At 51.3% G+C, this 26,421-nt stretch overlaps 1 protein-coding gene across 1 annotated transcript in view; it reads right to left on the bottom strand.

The window, feature by feature from the left end:
- ANKS6 (ankyrin repeat and sterile alpha motif domain containing 6) overlaps window positions 1-25,279 on the bottom strand; it is a 46,671-nt gene extending 21,392 nt beyond the window's left edge. The window contains 12 exon segments of the mRNA XM_027616205.1: window positions 6,154-6,323; window positions 7,159-7,312; window positions 8,446-8,655; window positions 11,621-11,670; window positions 12,451-12,649; window positions 13,725-13,873; window positions 15,617-15,665; window positions 15,667-15,724; window positions 16,698-16,902; window positions 17,588-17,632; window positions 20,337-20,839; window positions 24,908-25,279. Coding sequence (XP_027472006.1) covers window positions 6,154-6,323; window positions 7,159-7,312; window positions 8,446-8,655; window positions 11,621-11,670; window positions 12,451-12,649; window positions 13,725-13,873; window positions 15,617-15,665; window positions 15,667-15,724; window positions 16,698-16,902; window positions 17,588-17,632; window positions 20,337-20,839; window positions 24,908-25,263 — 2,148 coding nt within the window. The 5' untranslated portion in view covers window positions 25,264-25,279.
- Window positions 25,280-26,421: the final 1,142 nt, after the last annotated feature.

Genomic DNA, 26,421 nt, shown 5'->3' with positions numbered 1-26,421 from the left:
AAAAAAGTGCCTTCTTTTTAAATTTTAGACTTACAGAAGAGTTGCAAAGATAGAACAGAGCATTCCCGTGTATCCATCAGACAGCTTCCCCTGATGTTAACAGCTTACATAACTACGGCACAATCATCCAAACTACCAAATTAACAGTCGTGCAATACTATCAGCTAACCTATGGACTTCACTCGGATTTCACTGGTTGTCGCACATGATGCCCTGATTCTGGTCCAGGATCCCACGTTGCATTGACTTATCATGTCCCTCTGACCTCCTCCAACCTGTGACAGCTCAGTCTTTCCTTGTCTTTCACGACCTTGACACTGTCGAAGAGTTGAGGTGTTTGTAGAGGGTCCCTCAGTTTGGGTCAATCTTTTATTTTCTCATAATTAGATTTGCTCATGGATTTGGGGGTTAATGGCCCCAGAGGTAATGAGCCACTCTTACTGCATCATACCATTTCTTATTACTGATAACACTGTACCCATTTCTTATTACTGATAACATTGACCTTCATCACTTAGTTAAGGTGATATCTGTCCAACTTCTCCATGGTGAAGTTACTACCTTTTCTCTTTATAATTAACAAATATTTGAGGGGAGGAGGGTAGATTTTGAGCTAAATATCTTGTTGCTCCCAGTAATTTTAGCATTCTTCAATTGATCTTGTCTACAGCAAATACTACTGTGATGTTCTAATGATAGAAGATCTGCTATTTCCCTTACCTTTCACACTTATTATTTGGAATTCTGTAAGGAAGAGTTGCTCCTTTTCCTGTTTGTTCAGTTATTTATTCCTTATCAGTATGGGCTCATGGATATTTACGCTATTCTTTGGGCTATAATCTAATAACTATTGCTTTTTATTTTATGGTTGTTCAAATTGTTCCAGTTTTGGCCACTGAGATTTTTCAGGTGGGCTCCTACGTCCTTTCAACATGCCCACCTTTTTAATTTAATTCTTTTAAGGCCATCTCTTTTCCTTACTTTCTGAAACCATAAAATGCTTTAGGCTCATCTTGTATTTTCATTGACCCAGCACTGGAATAAACCACTTCTCCAAGGCCCTGGTCCCTTTTCTTGGAGAGTGGTATTTAGAAACCAAAATCTGGGTACTAGGTTGCTCGTGGTTACTGGGATGTCATTTGCTTGCAGGGTGGACAGAGCAAGGAAATAGAGTATACTGAGCCATGTATACACCAGCCACACTTACTACTTTATCAATCTGTATATATATATATATACACACACATATTTATAGGCATGCATTCATATTGATTCATACCAACACCTCTGACAACAGTCCAACATCCATGGGGTTTGCTCAGGCATTTCCCCTTTGATTCAATCTCTGACAGTGAAAAAGGGGGCTCGTTATATTTACTTATTTGATCAACCCTAGTATAAATATAAAGTGTATATGTATACAAAAGTATCTACGTGTAAAGTGGTTTCAGAATTTAACCCATATCCCTACAAGAAAAAAAAATTATCAACTAGAGTACAGTGTTTAGGTACGGTTATTTGTCTGTATTTGGCCTTACCATATCCACTCGACACAGTTTTCCCCCACCCCCACCTCCCAACGCGTGCTTACGTCAGTCATTTGTAATACAGTTAGATCTGTTGTCATGGTCTGCATTCCATCTTTGGTTCCTGGTTCATACTGTTTTTTAAAATCTGCATACAGTACAAATAAGTTGGTTGTGTAAAATTCTCTGGGTTTTGATAAACGCAGAGTTGTGTACCACTGAAGAACAGTTCCATCACCTCCCAAATTCCCTTGTCCAGTGCTTTTCTAGTCACTCTCCCCCTCATCCTGACCCACAGAAATAAAGGATCTGTTTTCCATCCCTAAGGCTTTGTCTTTTCTAAAATGTCACATAAATGGAATTATATAATATGTAGACTTTTGGGGCTGGAGCAGCAAACTGCCTTGAAGATCCATTCAAGTTACTGCACATGTCAACAGTGCGGTCCTTTCCACTGCTGAGCAGCGTTCCATCACATGGATGTACCACAGCTGGTTTACCCACTGGCCTGTTGACAACACGTCTCCAGTTTGGCGTGATTATGGAGAAAACTGCTATAAACAATCACAAACAGATTTTGGCATGAACAGTTTTTAAAAATACACTTGGGTAAATATCTAGGAGGGAGCTGGCCAGTCCGTATGGTAAGTGCATATTTAGTTTTATAAGAAACTACCAAACGTTTTCAAGGTGGCTGTGCTGTTCTGTACTCCCACTGGTATCTGCGTTCCAGTAGCTCCATATCCTCACCAACACTTGTATCTTTACATTTTAATTTTTTTTAAATTTTAGCCAGTCTATTAGGTGTATAGTGCTATGTTGCTGTGGTTTTAATTTGCATTTTCTCCAAAAGCTAATGTTCAACATTTTTCCATATGTTTATTTACCATTTGTGTACTTTTGATGAAGTATCCATTCTGCCTATTTTTTATAATTTGTTGGTCCTTTTGTTGTTGAGTTAAAAAAAATTTTTTTTTAAATAGGTTCCATGCCCTAGTGTAGAGCCTGATGTGGGCCTGAACTCATGACCCTGAGGTCAAGACCTGAGTAGAGAACAAGAGTCAGGGACATAACCAACTGAGCCACCCAGGCACCCCTCTTACTGCTGAGTTATGGGAGTTATTTATTCGGTAGTGTAACTAGGATATGGCTAGGTGTCTTCTTTTTGACATTTATCCTATAGTGTTTTCTGAACTTCCTGGACCTGTGATTTGTCATTTATCATTAATCTGGGGAATTTTTCAGGCATTATTTTAAGATATTCTTTCCATCCTATTCCATTCTTTCCACCCTGTCTTCGGGGATTCTTATTACTTGCATGTGAGAGCACTTGACACCCCACAACGGTTTTTTTGTTGTTCTTGTTGTTTTTATTTTTTAACTTCTTTTTGTCTTTGTGTTTCCATTTGGGTGATTTCTTTTACCCTGTCTTCCACTTCACAGACTCTTTCCTTGGCTGTGTCAAGTTTACCGAAGAGCCCATCAAAGGCAGGCCTGTCTCTGTTACCTGTTTTCTATTTCTAGGGTTTTCATTTGATTTTTTCTTAGAGTTTCCATCTATCTGCTGAAATAGCTACATGATCTTCCATGTTGAAATTTTCCATTAGAGGCTTTAACAATTAATTGTAGTTCTTTTAAATTCACTGGTAATTCCAACATCTCTGTCATAGCTGAGTCAGGTTCTGACGACTGCTGTGTTTCTTGGGAGTGCAGTTTTTCATGCCTTTTTGTAGGTCTTGTAATATTTGGTAAAGTTGGACATCTTAACTAGGATAGCAGGGGCTAAGATAAATAGTTTTAATGCATGGAAATGGGTACACCTCTCCTTCTGCTAAGCCTTTAATGCTCCTTCTAACTACATCCCAGAGTGGAACAAGAAGTCCCTCTCTTAGATTTTGAAAGATTTTTGTCATTTAGTTGCATATATTGTTAATAAATTCTTCTTTCTGCTTTTTTATAAAGAAGGACATTCAATAATACAGCTTCTAATTAAGCAGGAGATAATTAGTGTATCCCGACTAAACAGATCTAGCCTAGCTAAAGCAAAGAAACATAATACTCTGGATCTTGTGGGCTGCATTATTTGGTAGGGGTGGGGAGACAGATAAATATGATTATTTGGGATGCTCTGAAATATTTGAACTATTACCTGGGTTCCCAGTATAGCAGACTGATTGTGTTAATAGCGTCATCTCAATTCCTCCCATGTAACTCTGTGTGTTCTCCTACAGTGGGTGTGCTGACTTCTTAAACGACCTGATTGGTTTTCAACTCATGCCTTTGGCTGTTGTCATGAGAACGCACCTAAGTTTGTTGTTGGCACACATGGCCCAGTTATCCTGGTCACCCCAGCCAACAGCCAAATGTATAAGTGATCCCCCCTAGACCAGAAGGACTGACTAGCTAAGTCCAGACTGAAATGCTGACCCACAGGTTCACGAGCTAAAGAAATGCTTTTTGTTTTAAACCACTAGGCTCTCGGGTGGAAAGAGAGAGCTGATAGACTCAGTGGGACTCTGGGCCTCCAGAGGTCTGGGGAGCACTGACACACACTCTGAAATGCCCCCCACCCCCCGATTCTCCTCAGGTTCACCTCAGGTTGATTCGTGAACATGGCAGAAGCCATGCCTTGACTATTCCACCACTACGGTGGTGCTTGTCTGAAGCAAAGTTCAAAAACCAGATTCAGGAGGCTCCTACTTTGAATACTAATTTCTAATTCTTCCTAGGGGAGTCTTTGACAAGCACCTCATGTCTCCACTTTGCTGCTGGAACCTTTGACAGAAAGCCCACTCCTTGTGTCCTTTGATTTAAGGCAGCAGTTTCTGAGAGCCCTGGGCTGGGCTGGCTGCAATACTCTCTGGGGGGAAAATCAGACCCTGTCTTGAAGAGTCTCATTCAATTGTGCTGGGTGGAGCCCAGAAACCTGAATTTTCAGAGAGCTCCCCAAGCATATTGTTAGGAGTATCAGGTGATCACTGAACTGGATCGTTTCCCCAGTTTGTTTCCTGAATGCATCTTTTGACACAATCTCCTTTCATCAGAATATACTTGTACATAGATTATATATAATAGATGCAGCCAAGTGAGATAATAGTTAACTTATAATTTAGATGCCTGCCTATTTTGGGAACACCAGTTAAAGGAAGCTAACAATATCTAACACATCATAAGATCATCCAAATAGAAACAGAAATTCTTAAACAACAGAGAAGAGGAAAACTATATCAAAGCCCAGACAAGAAGACTTACTTTAATTAGTAGCTCTGAGTTTCCTAGCAGCAAAGGCAAAAAGAGAAATACAATAATTATATAATTCTTTTTATCTAAGGAAAGAAAATGTATGAAAGTATCAGTAGAGACATTTTTCTAGAGCTGAATATAAAGGGAACTCATTACACAGATCCTATTACACAAGTAATTTTCAATATAATGGAAAATATGCTAACGCATAGGAACAGAGAAACTTTCTGGAGCTATATTATAATGGGAACCTAATTATGTATGTCTGATTGCAAAAGGGACTTTGAATAACCAAAAGTTATGTAACCAACAGTGGTGGGCAGAAAATAAAGATTATTTCTCATACATCCATTAAAACATAATCTCTGGAGGCATTTCTGGGCAAGGGTCCAGGGGTGAGGCTTTCATGTGATCTAACTTTTCTCAGGGAAAAAGCTTAAGACATCTAAGAAATATAAGGAGTGGGATAGTGCCTGGATGTGGGGTCCTCTCAGAGGACAAAATGGGCTACACTGAACCACTGGAGGGGGGCACATGGAGGGCCACGCAAACTCCACACAGAGACTAACAATGTGTTGACTGCTCTTGGGCTGCATCGATGGAGGAATGGTGCCAGACAGACAGGCGGGACTCCAACTCTGTCCTGCCTTCCAACCTTGCTTCAGCTCTTCTCCTCTGGAGTGCCTCACCCTGGGGCAGCCCCACCCCTGTCCCACCCCCGTCTGCATCCTCTGGCTCCTCATCCTTCAGACCCCCTGTAGGTGTCACTGATGCCGTCAGGCTTGGGGAGTGGCCTCCATCTGTGCCCCCACGGCAGCCCCCCTTCTCACTGCCAGAGTCCGCAGTGACAGTCTGAGAGCCGTCACCCCCAGTCCACCACCGCACCCTTACTGCTAGCAGCGCTAGGCACGAAGCAGACACCCCAGAGCCGTGCACAGTGAGGGAATAAGGTGGGAGCGTGGGCATGTCAGCACTTACAGCTGCCACAGACCGGCCAGGGGCCGGGCCCCCCCTCAAAATGCTCAAGTCTGGGGCTGAGATCTTCTCCCAGGCAGTCTGCTCCTGATCCCACGCTCCACACTTCTTGGCTCTAAGCCAGGAACCAATGTACACAGTGTGAGGCTGAATGAGGCACCTGGAGATACCCTGCAGATCAGGTGGGAGGCAGACGCACACGTGCAGGCAGCCGAGGGCACAGGGTGGGACCCCGGCAACCGCCAGCCTGATCCAGCCCTGCCCAGACAGCCTGGGAGCAGCCGGCTGCAAGGGGCCTGTCCTGAGGCCCGTCCCGTGCCCTCAGCACTGCCCGTGCTCCCCAGCACGTGAGCCACATGAGGACAGAACCCAAGAGGGTAACAGGAGGAGACAGAAACAGAACACACACCTTGCCACCGGGACCGCCACTGCCTGCAGGGGAGACTGGGAGTTCCGATGAGCTGGACCCTGCCGCTGGCCCAAGGGGACTTGACTGGTGGCTGGGCTTCTGCTCCGATAATCCGGCTGCTTTCTTCCTCTGGGCAGCAATTTGTGACAGGACACTGTCTATGCAGCCACCTGAGGAAAGAGGAACAGAAATGACTGCCAGGGGTCCAGGGTCCAGCAACAGGGGTGTGGTGGACTTTGTGTGCTGACCTTACAGAGCTGGAAACGCCTTTCCCAGACGCCCCCCCCGACCCCATGTGGCTGTGGGTTCAGGCTGACCACAAGAGGCCTGTGCGTGAAAACCGAAGGTGGCGAGGACACAGTGGCCATCATGCTCCGAAGGCATCATGGTGAGAGGTGTTGAAAGAGGCAGTGCAGGTACGATCAGCTTGTCCTCGCCTTCCCCACGCCACAGCCAGCTTGTGCAGCCTCCCGCAGGCAGACGCCCTGGCCTGGCCGCCCACAGCAGTCCCCACAGCGCCCCTTCCAGCAGCCTGCCCGACCAGCGTGCGCCCTCGGACCCCCCTTCCAGAGCCGTACCAACACCACTCCCACAGCTGTGTCAGTAACTTCCTCACCCCGCAGTACTCAGTGGACTGCCATGTTCCCTTGCCCAGTTGCCCCAAACCCACCAGCAGCCTTGCATTACTAGGAGAGGACAGGAGAAAGCGATACTATCCAGGGCTAGAGAGGATCCAAGGGAGGACACCGATGCCAACGTCGGTGAGGGGATAACTAGGTGTCACGTGCTGCTCTAAGTATTTCACGAGTGTGAACAGTGCCATTCTGCTGGGCAGAGGGCAACACTGTGAATTCACTGAAGAATCCCTGAGCCGCATCAAGTAGGAAGACAGGGTGTGTACAGTTGCTCCTGGGACTGTCCACCGAGCAATCGTAGGGGGCCGTTCACACCCGCAGCCCCAGGGGACCCTCCCACCTCCCCTGAGTGGCCCTGCCTGGTACCCACCTGAGCGGGTATGCAGCTCCCCACCGTGCCTGCTCGAGCCCCCTACCCCACTGGAGCCGCCTGAGGAATGAGGTGAGGGGTTGAAGTTCCCAGAACTGGCAGGAGAGGCGGGGCTTCTGGAGAGAGACGGAAATTTAACGGGCCTCACAGGAGTCTGCAAGAATAAGGCGGGTGTTGCGGTTAGGGTGTGTTGTTCCCTCCTCTGGGCACACATGATCGCAGCAGGGAGGGACCCGGATTCCACTGGCTCACCCTAGCTGATGCCTGTCGCCTGGTACACCCCTGTCAACCGGTGCTCGGCCCGCCAGGAGTTCCCTAGCGAGTTCACTTCTAGCCACTGACAACCAGACCATTAGCTCAGGCCATGCCCCCGTGACGTCGGTCCCCGAGTCACCCCACTTTCAGCATCACTCAGCCCCTCCCACAGTGCAGACTAGATGCAAGCCAGCCCTGCCCATGTTGAGCACCTCCAGGGGCCAGGCTCACTCTCCCACTACAGATGTGCTATTGCAACAGCCCCCAGAGGCAGCAGTGAGCAAAGGTCAGCCCCGTTTTATGGACAGAGATGGGGGCTCTCAGGTCTTCTGGTCACTGATCACACAATGACAGCGCAGGGCCCTAAATCCTCACCTTTGGTTTGCCATTTACTGAATCTACGGTGTGGAGTCTACACACATGGAAATAACCTCCCCCAACAGGGGACTACCTCGGGACATTACAGAGACAACACCAAGGGCCACAAAGTCACAAGCCACTATGGGCAAAAAGCTACAAGTCCCACTCCTTGTGGTATAAGAAAATACCAGTAGTGCACATAGTTGCCTCTTAGTGTTTGCTCCTGGTCATGGACCTGAGCAATGATGTAATTAATGTGGAAGTTGGTTCGAAACCAAGAACCTCACTCCTGGTCCCCGGCCCACGTGATGTGGCTGGGTGCTCTGCAGCAGGTTACTTCCCCTCTCCGGGTCCCAGTCTCCTCATCTATTCAAGGGAAGGCTGGATTAGATCAGGTCTTCAGGCTGTGCTCCTTGGAGCTCCAGGGCTCCATAGAAAAGGCAGAGAAGAGGGGCCCCCACTTTCATTCCCTTCACACTATGTTTCAATCTGTTTATAAAGTTAAGTCCCTTTGTAGGATGCATGAGACAAAAGGATAACACTCATTTAAAGGGAATTAAAAGCTTCGACCTTGCTGGATTAGCCGGTCTGAGGTCCCTTCTGCCCAAAACCCGCCGCAACTTCAGTGAGTGGTGAGTGACACGTCAAAGCACATCCACCGGGGTGACTTACAGCGTCTGTGCTCCCACCAGCCACGCCCACGGGGGCGCCCCTGCCGGCTCTCTGGGGCAGCACAGTCTTCACGGGCTCTGCCTTCCCGCTGTGACAGGTCCGGGACCGATCGGAGCTCCACAGCTCAAAACTGGAAGGGGGTAAGAAAGGAGGGATGACTGCCTTCAGCTTGTCACTCGGGAGTCTGGGGAAGGGGGCTCCATTGCGAAGCTGAAAAAGACAGGCTGTGGGTTAGACAAGCCCCAGTGGGGCTCTTCACGGAACTCTCCAGGTTTCTCCTGCTTCTCAGAGAATGGCACCATCATTTACCCCCTCACCCCTCCCAACACACACCCGGCCAGAAACCCATGTGGTATCCTCTGCTCTCCTCCCGGCTACCGAGCAATACCCTCCTTTACTCTGCTCCAACCCCCAGCTTCTTTTGTGTCCATCAGAGCAGCTAGAATGGAGACAGAGGGGATGGGGAGCTGGGAGGGGACCAAGGGATGCTGAGTGTGCTGTGACAGGGACCCCGGGGGGTTGGGGAAAAGGGCACTGCAGGCCCAGGGAGCAGAACGCAGGCAGGCCTGGCAGCCAGAGGAACACGACGTGCGTGCAGAGCTGGGGGTCTCAGGAAGAAGGGGGAGGGCATGGCAGGGGGAACTGGGAGGCCTACGCTGGCTCTCTGTGAGCCCAGCAAACACTCCCTTCCCCATCCCACCCCACCCTTCCTACTCCAGCCACACCTCCCACTGCTGACATTTTTAACTGTAATTTTGTATTTTGAAAATGTGATTTGGGGTTAGTATAAAATCCACACAATGATGACTGGTGGATTGTCAAGGAAAAGCATTCACACAGTCCACACTAACTTTAATTAAGAAAAGACGGTGGACTTGGCACCAGATGGTGCTTTGCAGGGAAGGGCATCCCACAGCTCAACCTGCCTCAGGAGCCGGGCAGGCGTGTATCTCTGCAAGGATGGCTGCAAACGCCCACTCGACAGGGCTCCCTGGCCGTCCTCCATCTGCTGAGGGGCAGGTCAGCACACTGCTTCCTTCCACTGGGCACGAGGAAGTGGGACAGGGACGTGCAAGGCGGGTGGCGGCTGGGCATCCTGGGTCCCACCCTGGCTGTCCTGAGCTCTTCTGAGAGTCCGTGAACGGTGCTGTCCCGTCAGGACCTCAGCAACCTCATCCAGCAATGGGGGATGGACTGGAAGAGGGCTGTAAACCCACCACAGATGGCATTTTCAGTCCTTGGGGACAGAGTCTAAACTGTTGCAAACTTTCTGGAAGGCAAGGACATTCACGCCCACTGACCCAGAAATTCTATTTCTAGATATTTACTCCAAGGGAACAATCAGGAAAGTGGGGGAAACTGAGGCATAAGACTATTCATCAGATCTGTGAAACAACAAAAAACAAAAAACCCCAGAGTCCAACAGGTGAGCCTTCACTGGTCCATGAGGCACATTCCCATGATGGAATGTCGTATCATGCAGCCATTCAATGCAATGTGGCTAAAGGGTGTTTAATGACACGCAACAGATGGTCGGACGAACTGGTAATAAGTCAGGCTCAGCACAGTACGGGGAAGAGAACAGTGCCAACCTCACAGGCAGGGATGCCGGGGAGACTGAATGAGCGAATATATGTTAAGTGCTCCGAATAGCGGCTGGCACTTAGTAAGTGGGACGTATTTGCCATTGTTACATATGACATAATACACTAGTAGATGCTAAAAAAAAATGGCTAGAAAAATACTCAAAAAGATATATAGCACAAAATGTCAGTCATGATCATATGCATCATCAACGGTGACCTTATGTTTCTTCTTTATACTTTACTGCATCTTCTAAAATTTCAGTAACAGCCCTTGTCTTCATACAAAAGTAATTACTGCTATTTAATGAGATTATCAAGTGTCAGGCAGCACAAGCTCCCACCTTGGTAAACTGGTCTAGAGACAGGGATTCACACCTATTGCCTAGCAGGGCAGGGCGGAGACAGCAGATCCGTCAGCACTCAGCCCGTGGCGCCTGGAGCCCCTGGTCCCTGAGGCAGCTGAGGCCTTCTTTGGCCGGGGGAGGTTGGGGGGGGGGGGGTGCTTCTGCTCCCTTCTCCTCTCCAATACTGCCCTCTCCTGGCCAGCCTCCAGATTAGGGTCTTAGAGCTAAATGGACTTGAGTTCAACCCCAACCAGGAGGCTCTCATTCAAACAAGAGCAACATGAGGCCCAGAGAGGTGAAGTCACATGTCCAAGGTCACACAGCAGATAACTGCAAGCTCATCTGGGCTAGGCACTATGCTAAGAACTTCCTGGGAATAAACTTATTCAAAGAAACAACCAGGAGGGATAGCATCTCTTAAGTCAAAGACTGCTAGCTATCCCCCGGTATCCATCCTTCCACAGCTTCCTCAGTAGACACCCTTGGCATTACGATAGGACACAGCCACCTGGAACAGAGACTTCATTTCCCAGCCTCCCGTGCAGTGACTCCCACGTGACCACATGCCGGCCGAACCGATCTAAGTGGAAGTGATGTGTCAGTTCCCAGGAATTTTTAAAGACACCTGTTTCTCCCCTCATCTCTCCTGCTGGCTGGAATGGGGCAGTGATGGCCACAGCTCTGGCAAACGTCTTGGTAACAGAAGCCAAGCATGGGTAGAAGGAAGCAGGTCCCTAACTCCATGGGTCAACTTACCAGTCCTGAGCTGCCCTTGAAAAAAATAAGCTGCTGTCTCATCTATGCCATTGTCATTTGAGGACTTTCTGTTACTCATAGCCGAACCTAATCCTAGGTTCATAGATGAGGAGACCGAGGCCTCTCGGGCTGGAAACACAGCCTCCTCTGTGACTCCTCTCCCCCTGACTCCCCATAATCAAAATGGTGAGTCCAAGGTCCCCCATCAAGTCCTACTGTTCAAAGTCCCGTCCTCAGTGCTGCCTCCCTGCGAACACCATCAGGGCTAGTATCTGGCCACTAAGCACCAGCACAGCCTCACCCACGGTTTCTGGCTGGTGTTGATTCCCATTCCTCAGTGCCTGAGCTGTGCCCATTGTTACACGTTTCGATATCAACCCCATCTGTGACCACCACAAAGACAGACACATGTCTACATCCAGCCTTGTAAATCAACCAACTCATGATTGGTAGAGACCTGAAATGCTTTTAGAAAAGCCCCGCACTCACCATGGTCGTCAATAACACATCTTCTTTGTCTCCTCTCGTGCTCCCAGGACCTGAGAGACAAATGGAAATTTCCTGAAATGACCCTCCCCAACAAGTTCACAGCATAAGGATGAGTGACCAGGTCGGCCTTCATCCTGGAAAACCAACTCTCCTGGGGGATTAAATATTTAATAATAATTGGTATTCAATATTTGAATAGAAGGAAAGCATTTAAAAGGTATCTCTCAAAGCATATTTTCAGCTTTTCCATAAACCACTGCCATGCTGGGTCAGACAGGGGTGCACCCAGCTCAACAGTCTGTCTTAAACAGTGCTGCTGAAGGAGCTAGTCTGGGTGTGGGGAGTCTGGTAGAAGGGATGTGATCTAATTGATTGTCCAACCAGTGTGGGAATCTCCTCTGATGCCCTGGCAAAGTCATCCAATCTGTTGAATATCTCCAGTGGTGGGAAGCTCACTACCCAACCCCCAAGCCCCCACTCCAGATAACTCATTCTATTTCAAAACCCTTCCAGTGCCAGAGACCAATCACGTTGGACAGGTGGGAAAAGCACCCATCAGAGGCAGGAGAGAGGCAGTGACTGGCCTCAGGTCCCTCAGCAGGGTGTGTGGGACAGCGGCCAGGGACACTTGCCACCAACATCCCCATTCTACCATGCCGACTGCACTGCTGTCCCTGCCTGCCGGTCTTCCCCCAGACCAGTCGCTTTGCTCCCGTGTCACATCCCAATAGCATCTCACCTCTGACATCAGCCCAGGAGGTAGGACAAAGGGCAGAGAATTTGGGTCTGGCCATTCTGGAAATTCTACAGCACATGCAGTGTTTTCTTACCATTCTCTTTCATTGTGGGGGCCACCTCATGAAGCCCCGGGCGGCCTGTCTTGCCCTGGGGGGCAGCCCGCATTGTGGAGTCCAGCGCTGACTCTGGCTCATCACAGAAAGGCAAAGGCTGGTTACTGCAGAGCCCACGGGGCAAGGTCTGTGTCAGTTTGAGCTTCCGGAACCGATTGGACATTCGGCTCCACCAGGACTGCCAAGGAAATGTCGAACAAAGGTCATACTCAGCCCCCAGATGGTGACTATACTTCACACATGCTTCCCCCTTGCTCTCCTGGGCACATGACAAGTTTTTCCAGTTGGCCACCGCACCCTCTCCCACAAAGCCATGGTTCTCTCTAAATCCCTCCTGACTCAGCCCTTAGGGGCCCACCTCTGACAGGGGACTGCATCTGCCACCCCTCAGCTCCCCAATCTCCACACTGCACAGATGGAGAAATGGAGACCCAGATGGGGTGCCAACTTGCTGAGTCTTACAGTGAGTCAGAGACAGACAGATGGACAAGAGATGACACCAAACACCGTAACATCAGTCACTGGGTAACCTCTTCCCCCAACTCCTGTGAGTGTGAGAGGTGCTGGGTGTCCACAGCAAGGCCCAGGCCATCTGCTCCAGCAGCTGATGCCACCCCACCTAGAGAATGAGGACTGGTGCCACCCCCCAGGGTGTCCCATAACCCCGTGACCGCTCGGAGGCTTCAACACAGCAGGAGGGGAGACCGGGAGGGCCTGGCCCAGGGAGACGGCAGCAAGCACAGGGCTGCAGGGACCTAGGCAAACAACACCGAGAGAGAGGAAGACCCGGGGCTTGCATGAGCTTGTGTGAGCTATGGACAGGAACAAAGGGCGGAGTGTGCAGATCTGCAGAGGCTCCAGAACCCCAGACAGGATAGAGGAGAGGGAAGTTTGATTTCAGACAAGTAGAACAGGATGGGGAGCAGAAATCTGAAGAAAAATACTCGGCAGTTAGAAATGAGCAACTGGAGGTTGTTCTGGTATTTCCAGAAGGCCGTGGATGCAGGCCCATGGGCTGCAGGGAGACCCGAGAACGGCGCCAGCAGCAGTATCCCACGTGCAGAGGCAGAGGCCGTGCACACACGGCCTGGGAGGAGAGGCATTTGGTCCCCCTGATACCCGCCACGCTTACCACTCACCCCCAGCTTACTTCCTGCTCCTGCTGGGCAGTCCGAGGTCAGCAGGAACTGGCAGGCATCCCCCACCCCGTCAGCCTAACTCTCTCAAGCCCTTGAGGACAGGAAAAGGCCAACCTTAAGCCCGCCTTTGTCATCAGGCAGCACTGGGACACTCCAGGGCTGTCGGGCCTTCGAGTGGGGCAGAGGCGGTGGGTGGCTGGGCCGGCCTTTGTCTTTATTCACCTGCATGCAGACAGATGCCAGCAGTCGAACAAGTTCCGTGTCTATGGACACAAAAGGCAGCGCTTTACCTGCAAATACGTCTGTTGGGCCATGGGGAGAGGGCTCCAGGAGACCCCAGTCAGCCTCAGAACCCAGCCCTGTGCCTCCAGAGTCTGTTACTCCAGGAGCAAGGCCCCGCCCTCTCCATCTGGTCTCTAGGAGGTGGCAAACAGACCACGGGCTCCATCCACTTCACCAGAGAGAAAAAGCAGGAGCCCTCTCCCCATAGAAAGACAGAGGTGTGGTGTGGTTTAAAAGAATGGACTCAACAGCTGGATGGCAGGGGCTCCAATTCTGCCTCTGCCCCTCCCTGGCTGTGCAAGTGAAGGTAAATGAGGGAACCTCTTGGTGTCTCTGGAAAAGGGGTGACAGCATGCACCCCATAAAGGTGTCTGGGGGATTCGAGGGCACTTCTGGCATAAGGTAAGGGCTTAAGAAAGGTTAAGTATTGTTATTATTACCTGGGTTACCAAAATAAATAAATAAATAAAATAAACGAAATTGAGAAGAAAATACTACAAACTATTAACAGTGTTTTCCTCTGGATGACTGTCTCTTTTTCTCTCTCCAAGTGTTCAGTAATAAGCATGTGTGTCTTCGAAAATTTCAGGCAAAAAGTTCGTTTAAAAACAAACCCACTAGGAAAAAAACCGACTAGGGAGAGACTGTCGTAATGCACAAGGGAACAGGGAAGTGGTCGGTGGCAAGGGAAGAGACACAGTGAGACACAAGTTTGTCGAGAAATGCACGCATGATGCAGGGGGTAGGTTCTAACAACACCAACTCTCGGCACGGAGTGCGCTCACTGGACTTGGGCAGAAGGCCCCACCTTGCCAGCTGGGTCAAGTCGTTTCCCCTGGCCCTGGTCACCTCCCCTCCACAAGAGGATATGCAGCTCGACTTCCCCTCACACGCCCTGCGAGGATGAAGTGGAACCACGTATGCACCTGAGACACGTGGGGCCTGCGGCGGGGGTGCTGGGGTGAGGGTGGCAATGCCGGCGACAAGGCAGGGCGCTCCAGCCTGCCACCCCATAGCCCAGAGAAGCAGCAGGGGTAACTCCACTTGGGACTACGGAGGTAATGCCCTCTCCCAAGGCCAGCAGGTTGGGATCTGGCTCAGGGCTCAAAGTCTGTGGGGCAGAAGGGACTCCCAGCCTCTCTCTCTCCCTGGGCTGAAACTCCAAGGCAACAGGAGACAGGACAGACAGACTCTGACCCCTGAGCTGACTGGATGCTTCAGGTCCCAGAGGAGGGCCTGTCACAGTGGGGGAGGGCCCAAGGGGACCAAGAAAGGTGGGACTAGGGACTGCGACAGCCCCAGCAGGGTGCCCTTGACCCAGCAGCCTCCACCTACACAATTCAGCAGAGGAGGCCACTGCTCCGTCTCTGACTCTGCTTGTCAAAGGGGGCTTTTTTGTTTCCCGAGTCAGGGTTTCTGGCTACGAAGCCCAGTTACATTCTGGGACTTCTGTGGACTGCTGAGGTAGATGTGTGTCTCGCTGGCCTTCCCTCTTGGGAGACTCCCCAAAGGCTGGAGCTGGAGAAACCCAGGGGATTATCTGGTGCCAGCCCAGCCTTTGCTGAGGAGGGAAGCGACTTGCCTGAGGACACCTGGTGAGCCCTTGGGGCTTGAGAGTGACTTCCCCCATGAATAAGCAAGGGCCGAAAACAAAGGTGATTCTCTCCATTCCTAGCCAGAGAAAGGCCGTGCAGGTTTACGACCCTTTTCCGGGAACAACCCACCAGGATCACTCAGGAGCATCACTAGGTCAAAGGCCGTGTACCCGTTTTTTTGCACGAAGAGTGACATCAGCCCCTTGGTTTAGCAGATATTTGACAATGTCCTTATTCCTGGGGAGGAAAGAAAAAGCCAGAGTTAGACGCACTGAAAGCCAAAGCCTGGCTTTGCTCCTGGGAAGCTGCTATTAACCATAGTGCCCCATCTCGGAGCCAGGAAGAAGGGCATGGAAAGCTGCAAACGGCCTCACACTCCTACTTCCCCACCCCATGGGCAGGTCAGACCCGAGTGATAGAAACCAAAGCCTAGGTGTTCCTTCCACAAACAAAAGGAAGACCATGTGGCCACCATGCCACACGAAGGTCCTGACTCCTGCCCCAAATCTGGACCCGCGCACCATGGAAGCCCCACACAGGCCGAGGTATCTGATGCAGAAGCCTGAGGCTGACCAAAAAGGAATACAAACTGCTTCGAGATGACACAGGAAAGTGCTGTGATCACTTGAAACAGGGCAAGGAAAGGGCTGGTAATTTGGAATCAGACCACCTGGCCGCTGTAAGACGGTCTGCAGCTCCTGGCCTCTGGGCCAGCCTACCTGGAAGAGGTGGCCTCCAGGAGGACAGGAGGAGAAGGGATTCAGAAGCACCAGCCAATGGTGGCGCCTATTCCAAAGGAGAGAGTGAGAACAAGTCTCACTGCCGGGTGCCGAGAAGCCAATGATATGAACGGCCGATGTTCATTTCCAACGGGACATGGACATCAGTGTGAACACTCCAAACAAACCGACCACTGTTCCACTGAAATCAACCTAGAGAAGCTTATCTGCCTGCATAAAACGTTCCTGCTGCATGGTTTTTATGGCCACTGGTGAGTTCTGTGCTGAGGTCACAGGCATCAGGACACAGAAGAATAGGAATGCAGGGTAGATGAGCCTGCGCTGCTTTGGTTTTTTGCGTGTGTGCCTCAAGGGCTTCACAGCCCTCGAGTTCATCTGTAGTTTCTTGGGACCAGAAAAGCCCATCAAGACCCCTCTCTCGGCTCAGGGAGTCGTCAGCCTCCCACGGAGGGAGTAGGGCCAGCACTGACCCGTGGTAGGTGGCCTGCATGAGGGCCGTCCAGCCGTGCACGCTGTCCTGCCTGTCGACGTCAGCATGCCTCTCTAGCAGCAGCTGCACCAGCGGCAGCTGCCCCATGACAGCTGCCAGCATCAGCGGGGTGGCCCCATCCCCGTTGACCAGGTTCACGTAGTTGGGGTCTTCGTCCGCAATCTCTTTGACCAGCTGGAAGTTTCCTGCAAACAGAAGCAGGAGATCTGGTGATCTGGGGGCCCGGCGCAGCCGAATGACTTATCCAGCAGGTTTCGGTAACAAACTGGTGCTCAGCCTGCCTCTGCACTGGGCTGCTGGGCATCAGAGGGGCAACAAAGGTCAGGAAGAGGGAGCCCCCACCCTCAGATCTCTCCATCTGTAAGGGTCGGAGGCAAGCACACAAATGGTTTTTCTAAAACAGAGAAGTGTTATTGATATCCTAAGAGAACAGATGAAGGAAACATAAAGGGCAATGTACACGCAGAGTGCTCAATCTCCCTGGGAGGTGAGGATCAGGGAGGGCTTCCTGGAGGTGGGGTCTACATCAGGAGAGATTTTCAGCTTCATCACAGAGAGAGTGGAGTAGGCAGGTAGGCAGTGAGGCATTTCAGAGGTAGGGAAAAGCCAGAACATAGCCACAGGGTTTGGCTGGGGGGCTGGGGCGGGGGCTGGGAGAGCAGTCTGGAACTTGTGTATAAAGCACCATAATAACTACCAGTCTCCAGGGGCTGAACCTCCCTGTGTGAAACTACCGAGTTCAGGAAATAACAAAATGCCTGTTTCTTTCTCAAACACTCTGGGTGGCCTTGAAAAGAACTACAAATACTAGGTTGGGAGAATGTGTCCCTATATTCATAAATCTCCAAAAAGATTTTCTAAAACGCTTACCCATTTTCAATGCATGGAAAATATCAGGCCGCCTTTTCTCCTCATCTAGGTAAACAAAGATTTTAAAAGTTAACCACAAAAGATTTAATAGAACAGAAAAGTCACACGCATGTAATACAGCCTAGCTTTAAAAGTGATCTACCTTTCAAAAGCAATCTGATCAGAGACCCATGCAACAGACAAACCCAGCAGCCCTTCTGGAAGAGTTATTCTCAGAGTGTCCACAAATGCTCCAGAGATAGATCTCGGGCAGTCATCTGGCCAGCAATAAGCAGAACATTTCCTGATTCCCACACCCATAAAGCAATCATTTGGTGGCATCCCAAATTCTGGGATGTCCTCTCTTAGATGTAATGGAAAAGTATAGTCTTGGAAAAATCTGGATTCTTATGAAAATTTTTTTAAAAAGCGATTCTCTTCTACTAAAAACTAAATGCACAACCTTGAGATAATTCCAAAGCAGAGGGCTGCAGAGACACTGAGCAGCTGAGCCCAGGCAGAGGTCGTGGACATGGCCACCAGAAGAGCCAATGTTCAGTTTTGTTTTGTTTTTTTTTTTAAGATTTTATTTATTTATTTGAGAGAGAGAGAATGAGAGATAGAGAGCATGAGAGGGAAGAGGGTCAGAGGGAGAAGCAGACTCCCCGCCGAGCAGGGAGCCCGATGCGGGACTCGATCCCGAGACTCCAGGATCATGACCTGAGCCGAAGGCAGTCACCTAACCAACTGAGCCACCCAGGCGCCCTGAGCGAATGTTCAGTTTTGTTCTCCTTCTCAAATAAGACGCAATCTGAACGACTCTGAAAGTCAGCCCTGCCCCAGCCTTGCAAACGTGGACCCTGCAGGCTACTGCCCACCTGATGTTTTCATGCTCGTCTCTGCAGCGCAGCTGGGACGGGGGCTCACGCCTACCCCCAAACCGGGGCCTGGCTGTACCCACCCCATGCTCGCCCCTCCCTCATCTGCTCATCGGCTAGCAGGTACCGGTGCTATTGTCAGAAAGCAGACATCCTCAGCAGCAGCCCCCTTGCAGGTGGCCGAATGTAAGACTTCCTGCAGTCTTCGGCTAACTCCTGAGATGGAGTGGCTGTGAAGGAAACCTGTAACTCTGGGCTAAATTTCTGGTCCAGGTCAGTCCCCTCAGGCAGCCGAGAAGAAGCTGCAGCCCAGTGCAGGGATCACCAAGTCTGGAGTGAGCATATCAGAGTTTGAGTACATGTTTCCAGAATGATCAGTCTCTTCATCAACAACAGGAGGATAACACGCTAATATGGGGACCACACAGTGGTTGCAGAGATCAAGAATACAGATGGGAAATGCTCCAGAAATCCAAACAGCAATTTTTGTTCTCTTGACTAGTGACTGGCACCCACCCCAGAAAGGGTATTCCTTAACTCCAGCGTTCTTATAGAGACGTACAGACAGGGCCATGGAACCAAGTGTCTAATTCTGCTTGTGCAATACTATTAAGGAAGGATTCTGCATCTTAGTTTTAAATATGTCACATTCCTTTAAGTGTGTAAGAGTCTAATTTGCTGCGGACGGAGCCTTCTCATGCCAAGACCCTTTGAGGGAAAAGTGTGTCATCTGGCCTGTGTGTTCGTTGCTAAGCAACCATCTGACACAAAAGAATCACTGACCTCTAGCCTGACCCCAGGAGGCTGGGGCAGCTGTGCCACTGATGCCAAGTGACCCTGGCTGGTCCCTTCCTCCTTCCAGATGCCAGTGTTGGCATCTGCAGCAGAGCAGTTCTGGGGACCCTGCCCAGCCCAAGGAATAACCACGGTGGCAGTGGGGGGGGGGTACCCTGTCCTGTAGCTAATGCGATGAAGAGAACTGGGGGTCTTCCAGGCAGATTTCTTGGCATCTCACAAAAACAGCTAGGGGTTAATGGTTATTTATTTAATAATCTATCATTGATTACGCAGCTTTTGCCCTTGCTGCTGTCCTACCTAGAGGCTCTTCCCTGAGATCCTGTTTGGAGCACTCCCTCAGCTCCTGCACGTCAGCTGCAATCTCACCTGCTCCAGGAGGCCACCCACCAGGGACAGCCTGCATTGCTCCAATCACCCCTCCCAAACCTCAACCTTGCCCGCCCCCCCCCACCAACCAGGGCACTGCCCACCTATCGTACTATGGATTTAATGTTTATTTCCTGTTTCTTGCCTGTCTCCCCTATAGAGGCCAAGGTCTTCATAGGCAGAGGGCACATTGTTCTAGAGCAGGGGTTGGCAAACTACAGTCCTGGGCCAAATCTGCTCCCCAACCTGTTTTGGTAATTAGTTTTATTGGAACACCACCATACCCACTCATTGACATATAACATATGGCTTGTTTCACTCTAGCGGAATTGAGTGGTTCTGACAGAGGCTGGCCCACAAAGTCTAAAATATTTACTCTCTGGTCCTTTCCAGAAAAAGTCTGCTGACTTCTGTTCTAGAAAGATCCTAGAATGTCCTGCATCAGAATCACCTGGTTGGAAAGGAAAGGCCTTGCTATGGGGGTTCCAGGCTCTTCCCACAGATACCAAATCACTCTAGAGGGTGGCCCAGGAACCTGCAAGTAATAGGCACTCCCAACTGATTCTTATGCACAGCACATCTTAAGACCCACTGTTCCATAGGCCAGACTCTGATTTGTGCATGCCCTCTGGCCAGGCGACCCTCACCTTCTGTCATTTAAACACAGTTTAGGGTCCTCTGTGAAGCCAGGGCGGGGAAGGGAAGGGTTGGTGGTGGCACAGCCTGACCTGTCTTGGGCCTGACCGTGGTCAGTGGGTCCAGGTAGTCTGCAAGGTCCCTGTGCTTGCGGTCAAGTGCAACCTCGAAGGCGGTCTTCTCCAGCACGCTGAGGTGGTCAGGGTTGGCCCCCTTCTCCACCAGCTGCTGGGCCATGCCAAGCCTCCCGATGAGCGCCGACAGCATCAGTGGGCTCCAGCCCACAGTTCGGGCCACGCAGTTGGGGTCAGCACCCCACTCCATCAGCAGACGTACCACGGCCTCATGCCCATGCTGGATGGCAGCCATCAGGGCTGTGATGTCCAACAGTTCGTCCCTGCTGTCCCCTGCTCCCGGCTGCTCGCCTGAGGGGTTGTGATGGTCTACAAAGGCACCAGCTTCCAAGAGCAGCTTCACCACACCCAGGTGGCCACCCCGAGAGGCCACAGTGAGCACACTGGCCCCTAGCCGGTTCTGGGCATTGACATCAGCCCCATGATCCAAAAGGAGGTGTGCCACGCTCACGTGCCCAAATCTGCCAGGAAGATGGAGAATTAGTGATGCTAACATGGAGCAACGACATGGAGACAGCTTATGTAATCCTCATTTGTCATCAATTATTAAAGCCATAATAGTTACTTATAGTAAAAGGTCTTCTTCTGGCGCCAGGCACTGTGCTGGCCCCACATGTCCACCATCACAAAGGTGAACAACTGCTCTGTCTAGGTTCAAATCCAGCTCTGCCAATCACTAGCTGTACAACCTTGAGAAAGAACTTTAGCTTCTTCATGCCTTCATTGCCTCATCTGTAAAATAGGGATGTAATTGTATCTACTTCAAGGGTTGTTGAGGATTAAATGAGTTACTATATATAAATATATAATATATACAGCACTCAGAACAGTGCTTGGCCAAAGGAGCACCGCGTAAGTGTTAGATGTTATAATAATCATTTGACCTTTTATGTTACACTAAGTACCAAAGTCACCCAGCTGGTAAGAGGTGGTGTCAGGGTCAGAAACCAGGTCTCTCTGAATCCTGATGCCCTCACTCTTTCCCCTATACCATGCTGCTTCCCACATCTCAAGAGAGTTCATTTTATTCAACTTTGTAGCCTTGTAATCTACTTTTCTGCCTGTGCTGATTCCCATGGGCAGGGCTCATGTCTGACTCATGTCTACCCATCCCCAAACACACACAGAAGGTCCTTCAAGATGAGCCAGTGCACCCCATGCCAAGAGGTGTAGCCCGGCTGTGGTCAGGCACCTCTCACCAGAGGCCTGCTGCCACCTGCTGGCAGGAATGTCCGCTACCACGGGCTAAGAAATGGGGCTGGGCGGAGCCCTCCTCCAGGAAGCTTGAGCCCGCCTTGGAGACTGGCGACCGCCAACCAACTCCACTACCAGGAAAACAGATGCCGCTTCCCAGCAAAACCTCTGCCTTCTTTTGCCATCAGAGGGCAGAAAAGATCTGTTTGGCAGGGTTTTGGTTGCTGCAGGGCTCTGGGCAGCGAAGTGTCAGGGCTGGAAGGAGCCTTGGACTAACGGGGGAAGAATGACCAGAGACGGACCATAATGCCTGCATAACGTCCGCATCTGCGAGGCAGCGTTCTGAATCTCTTGTTGCATACCGCCCCCCTCCAGAAGTGAGTTTTGTACCTCCTATAAACCTAGGGCCTCCCTTCTCCCTGTGGAGGCAGAGCCAAGGCCAAACTCTGATCTGAACTTACAAATACCTTCAGAGACATGAACCTTAACGGCACCAGGTCACCTCAGCCTCTGGAGGGAGAGCTTGGCGAACGGGCTCCTCCAGCTGTAGGGGGACCGGGCCTGTCCCTCCTCTTCTCCAAGAGCACAGAGGGAGCAAATCAAAAGGACAAAAACTCAAATGCAGAAAGCTGCAACCCCAGCCTGTCCCCCTGCCTGCCTCCAGTCTTGTTCCTTCCTGCCCATCCCCCATGGTGGGGTTGCCTCAACCTAAAATGACATTCCCCAAACCTGATGGCCACTGCCCGGCTTCCCACTGCCTGAAGAGGCCTGTCCACCCTGGCTGGGCCAACGTCATTTCTGCCCAACCCCCATGTCATCCACTCCACGCTGGCCTGTGCCCACCAATTCTACTCCTCCCACAACTTTGCCTTTGCCATCCTGCCTCTCCGCCCAGAGTACCCTCCTGTCCGCCTCTCGTAAGTATACCCTTCATCCTGCTTCAGGATTCAGCTCAGAGCTCACCTCCTCTGAGCAGCTTCCAGAACCGCCCCCCTCATGAGTTCAGATGCCCTTCATCTGGGCAGGCAATCCCCGGTCCTCGCCTCTAGGATGCGCCTGAGCCTTCCTTCTACCATTATGTCTGCTTGTTAGACCGACAGGAATGGTGGCTGACTGACAGTGGGGCTCAGTGTCAGTCAAATGAATGACTGCCATAACCAAGTAGAGGACGGTCCGGAGACAGGCCATGGAAAGGACTAAAGAACTCATGTATCCTCCATGGAAGTAGAAAATTTTTAAAAACCACACCTATTTAGTTATCAAGCGTAAAATAAAATCTAGTATAATTCCTCACAGCATATTAAAAGGTATTGTCACATTTTTATCTCATTTGATCTTAATAACCCCTGAAATAAACTGATAATGCCCATTTCACAGATGAGGAAACTGGAGATTTGAATGGAAAGCAGAGCCTCTCCTTTTGAAAGTGATAGAGTCAAAACTTGAACCTAGATCCTAAAATCCCAAACCCCAGCTCTTCTGACATAAAACATTATGAGACAGAAAGAAAAGGAGAGAATCTGAGCATAAATGCTGACATTTGGAATACACTCTGAACCCATGGGTAGCCCAAGAGGTCATTCAATTAGGCTGAAAACATAAAAGAATTCAAGGAAGGCTGAGATAATTTTGCGGATGCTAAGTTTCTAATAGGTAATTACTGAGGACAGGGAAGTGTGGGGCTTTCTGAACAGCTGCTGTGATTACCAATTAATTTCAGCAATTAACACCTGTGTTTAAAGACCTGGCACAAACCTACCACCCAAAGCACTGGGCCGAGAGGCCACACTGGCAGGCAAAGAAATGAAGGGCAGGAGAGGGAAAGTAAAGAGGCCAAGGATGAAGTTAGGGCCAAAGTAAACACCACGCATGCAACCTGTCCCTTTAGCATTTGGCCAGTTTGGCAAGGAGCGTCCCTGTGGCCAACACCAAGAGGAAACAGTCGGTTACGGGATTTGTGGCCGAGAGCAGAGGCTGGGAGCACAGGCTCTGGAGCCACCTGCATAGGGGTGAATGTGGCTCTGCCACTTACTAGCTGTGTGGCCTTGGGCAAGTTAACTCTCTGAGCCTTAATTCCTCATCTGTAAAATGGGGATGACAACAGTACCTACACAGCCTAAGGTTTCTGTGGACTGAATGAGATACTTCACTTAAAGCACTGAACACCGTGCTTGCCACAAAAAGTGCTCAAAAAAGCTTATTTTCAGAATCGGATAAAAGATGAGTGTAACCATTTCTGATACTAGAACACCCACCAGAGACCCACCAGAGACCAAACTGAGGGGTAGGTGGGGCCTAAGACGATGGCCAACAGGGGTGAGCGACTTTACCAGAGTTCCTTCCCACCAGCGCTTCAAGTCCTGCTCATCCTGCTTCCTGAGTGTATCTCAAACATCTCATTGCTCTCCACTGCTGTCTCTGCTCTGGTCCAAGCTACCGTCACCTCTCCCTAGACTGCTGCAATCCCCTGTGAACCAAGCTTTCGGACACTAGCCCATCCCTCCACTCTGTATTCACACTGCAGGGAAAGTGATGTTTCCAAAACATAAATCTGATTCTGTCACTCACTCTGCCTAGAACCTTTTATTACTCCCCAGTGCCCTTAGGAGAGCTCATCTTCCTTAGCCCTGCCACACAGCATCTGCCTCCTCTCCAGGGGAGGCTCCTCTCCCACTACTTCCAGCCCCCTCCTAGCACTGACATTTTTCTAGCAGTCCTACCAATGCCTTATGTTCGTTTTTGCTTTCAGACCTTTGCGTGGGGCCTCCTATCACCCCGTTCCCACCTCCCACTTCTTCCGTCCTGGTTAATTCTTATGGAGTCTCCACCTGAATACATACATCATTCTTACCAAAAACCTTCCTCCACTTCCCCAAACCGGGTCTGCCATCCCCTGCCCTTTCCCCATCAAGCCTGATCTCTTGTCTGGCCTGCCCACTGGCCCCTGAGCTGCGCCTGGTGGGGCTGTGCCTGTCTCCCAGGGTCCCCGTCACCCAGGCTAGGGTGGGTAGGTTCTTAGGAAACTCCTGTTGCAAGAAGGAATGAATGAACACCCCTAAGATAATGTGTCTCTAAGATTCTATTCAACGCGGTCTTCAGACTGTTTCGAAAGGCCCATTGTTTCAAAGATTCTGATTTTATGATCAAAAAGCGCTCCTACTTCTTGTAGTATCCCAAGCTGCTCAAAGTTCACCATTCAGCTCTCTGGCACGAGTCCTTGACTCTTTACCTCCCGGGCCGTCTGCAGGGGCGGCAGGCGGGGCCGGCCACCTGAGCCCGCCTGGCACCGGGGACGGACGGCCGGCCACCACCCCTGGGGATCCCGGGCCCCTCACCTGGCTGCCTGCATGAGCGCGCTCCAGCCGTAGTGGTTGCGGCTGTTGACCGAGGCGCCGCGGCGCAGCAAGAAGCGCACCAGAGGCTCGTGGCCGCCGGCCGCGGCGAACTGCAGCGCCGTGTTGCCCGCCTCGTCCGAGCAGTCCACGGGCACTGGCGCTCCGCCCGCCCCTGCCGCCGCCCCGGGCCCGGCCGCCTCGGCCCCCGCCGGCTCCGCGCCCGCCTCGGGCTCCGCGCCGCGCTCCGCTGGCTCCGCCACCCCGGCCTCCAGCAGCCGCCGCGCGGTCTCCGTGTCGCCCTGGTCGCAGGCGCGCAGCAGCAGCTGGAAGGCCGGGGGGAGCCCGCCCTCGCCCATCGCGGCCCGGCGGCCAGCTCTGGTCCGTCTGCCCAGGCCGCGCCGGCTCCGCCCCCGGATGCCGCGCGCCAGCGCCCCCTTCCGCCCGCCGCCCGCGCGCCTACTGTGTGCCGGGCGCGCGCCGGGGGGCGGGGCCGCGCGCCTACTGTGTGCGCCGGGCGCGCGCCGGACGCCGGGCCGCGCGTCCTCGCCGCGCGGGGAGGGACTGAGAGTTCCGGGAAGCACGGAGCGCCTGGGCTAGCGGGCTCGCCTCTACCCGTGCGGCGGACGGTGGCGGCCCTCCCCGGCTGCTCCGGGGACTTCCTGCCCCGCGCGGAGGTCGGAACGGCTGCTCCAGCCCATTCACGCTGCGAGCTCGGAACCACCGGGTCTGGGTCCCCCGCCACTCGGGCCCGGCCTGTGGAGCGGCACCGTCTCCTAACCCGCCGGCGCTTAACCGCAGCTTCCCAAATAGTTGTTGGCTCGGATGGGTCCACTCTGTACTCCGCCCCCGGGACGTCCTGCGGAGCCAAGCGCCTCCTGTACCTCCTCTCTTTTCATCAGTGAATCTTGAATAGGCACCATTTGGGACAGTGTTACAAATGCAAATTTCCTGACCCTACCCCAGACCTACGGGATCAGAAATTCGGCAGGTGGGGCCCAGCCATGTGTATTTTAACAAGCCCTCCGGGTGATTCTGGTGCATACTAAAGTTTGAGACCCATGTTTGATCCTCGCAGCATCCTGTCAGTCACCAGGGAGGGCTCAGGTGACCACCCCCAATTTACAGAGGAGACACCTGAAGCTTAAGGAAGATTAAGTCACCCGAGTATCCTGCAGGAGCGCTGTGACTGGGACCCTGGTCTCCTGTGCTCTGGTCTCAACAAATATTTATGGAGTGCCAGCTATGCACTGTTCTAGATGCTGGAGAAGCTGAAGGAATGAGATAAAATCCTTGCCTTCCTGGAGTTAACAGTAGAAAAAGCAAGCTGTAAATACACGAACAAGTAAGTAACTTGTACGTGTGTTAGTGATGAGCGCTATTGAGACAATATATAGAGCATAACCTGAGTCCAAGTAAACAGGATAAAGGATGGGATGTTATTTTATAATAGGATGGGTAGAGAAGGTGTCACTGAGAATGTGATACTTGCACAGAGACCTGAAGAAATTGAAATA

Source organism: Zalophus californianus, chromosome 13 (genome assembly GCF_009762305.2).
Source record: "Zalophus californianus isolate mZalCal1 chromosome 13, mZalCal1.pri.v2, whole genome shotgun sequence".
Lineage (NCBI taxonomy): Eukaryota > Metazoa > Chordata > Mammalia > Carnivora > Otariidae > Zalophus > Zalophus californianus.
Note: the sequence above shows the minus strand (reverse complement) of the source record. Positions and strands in the feature narration are given on the sequence as shown.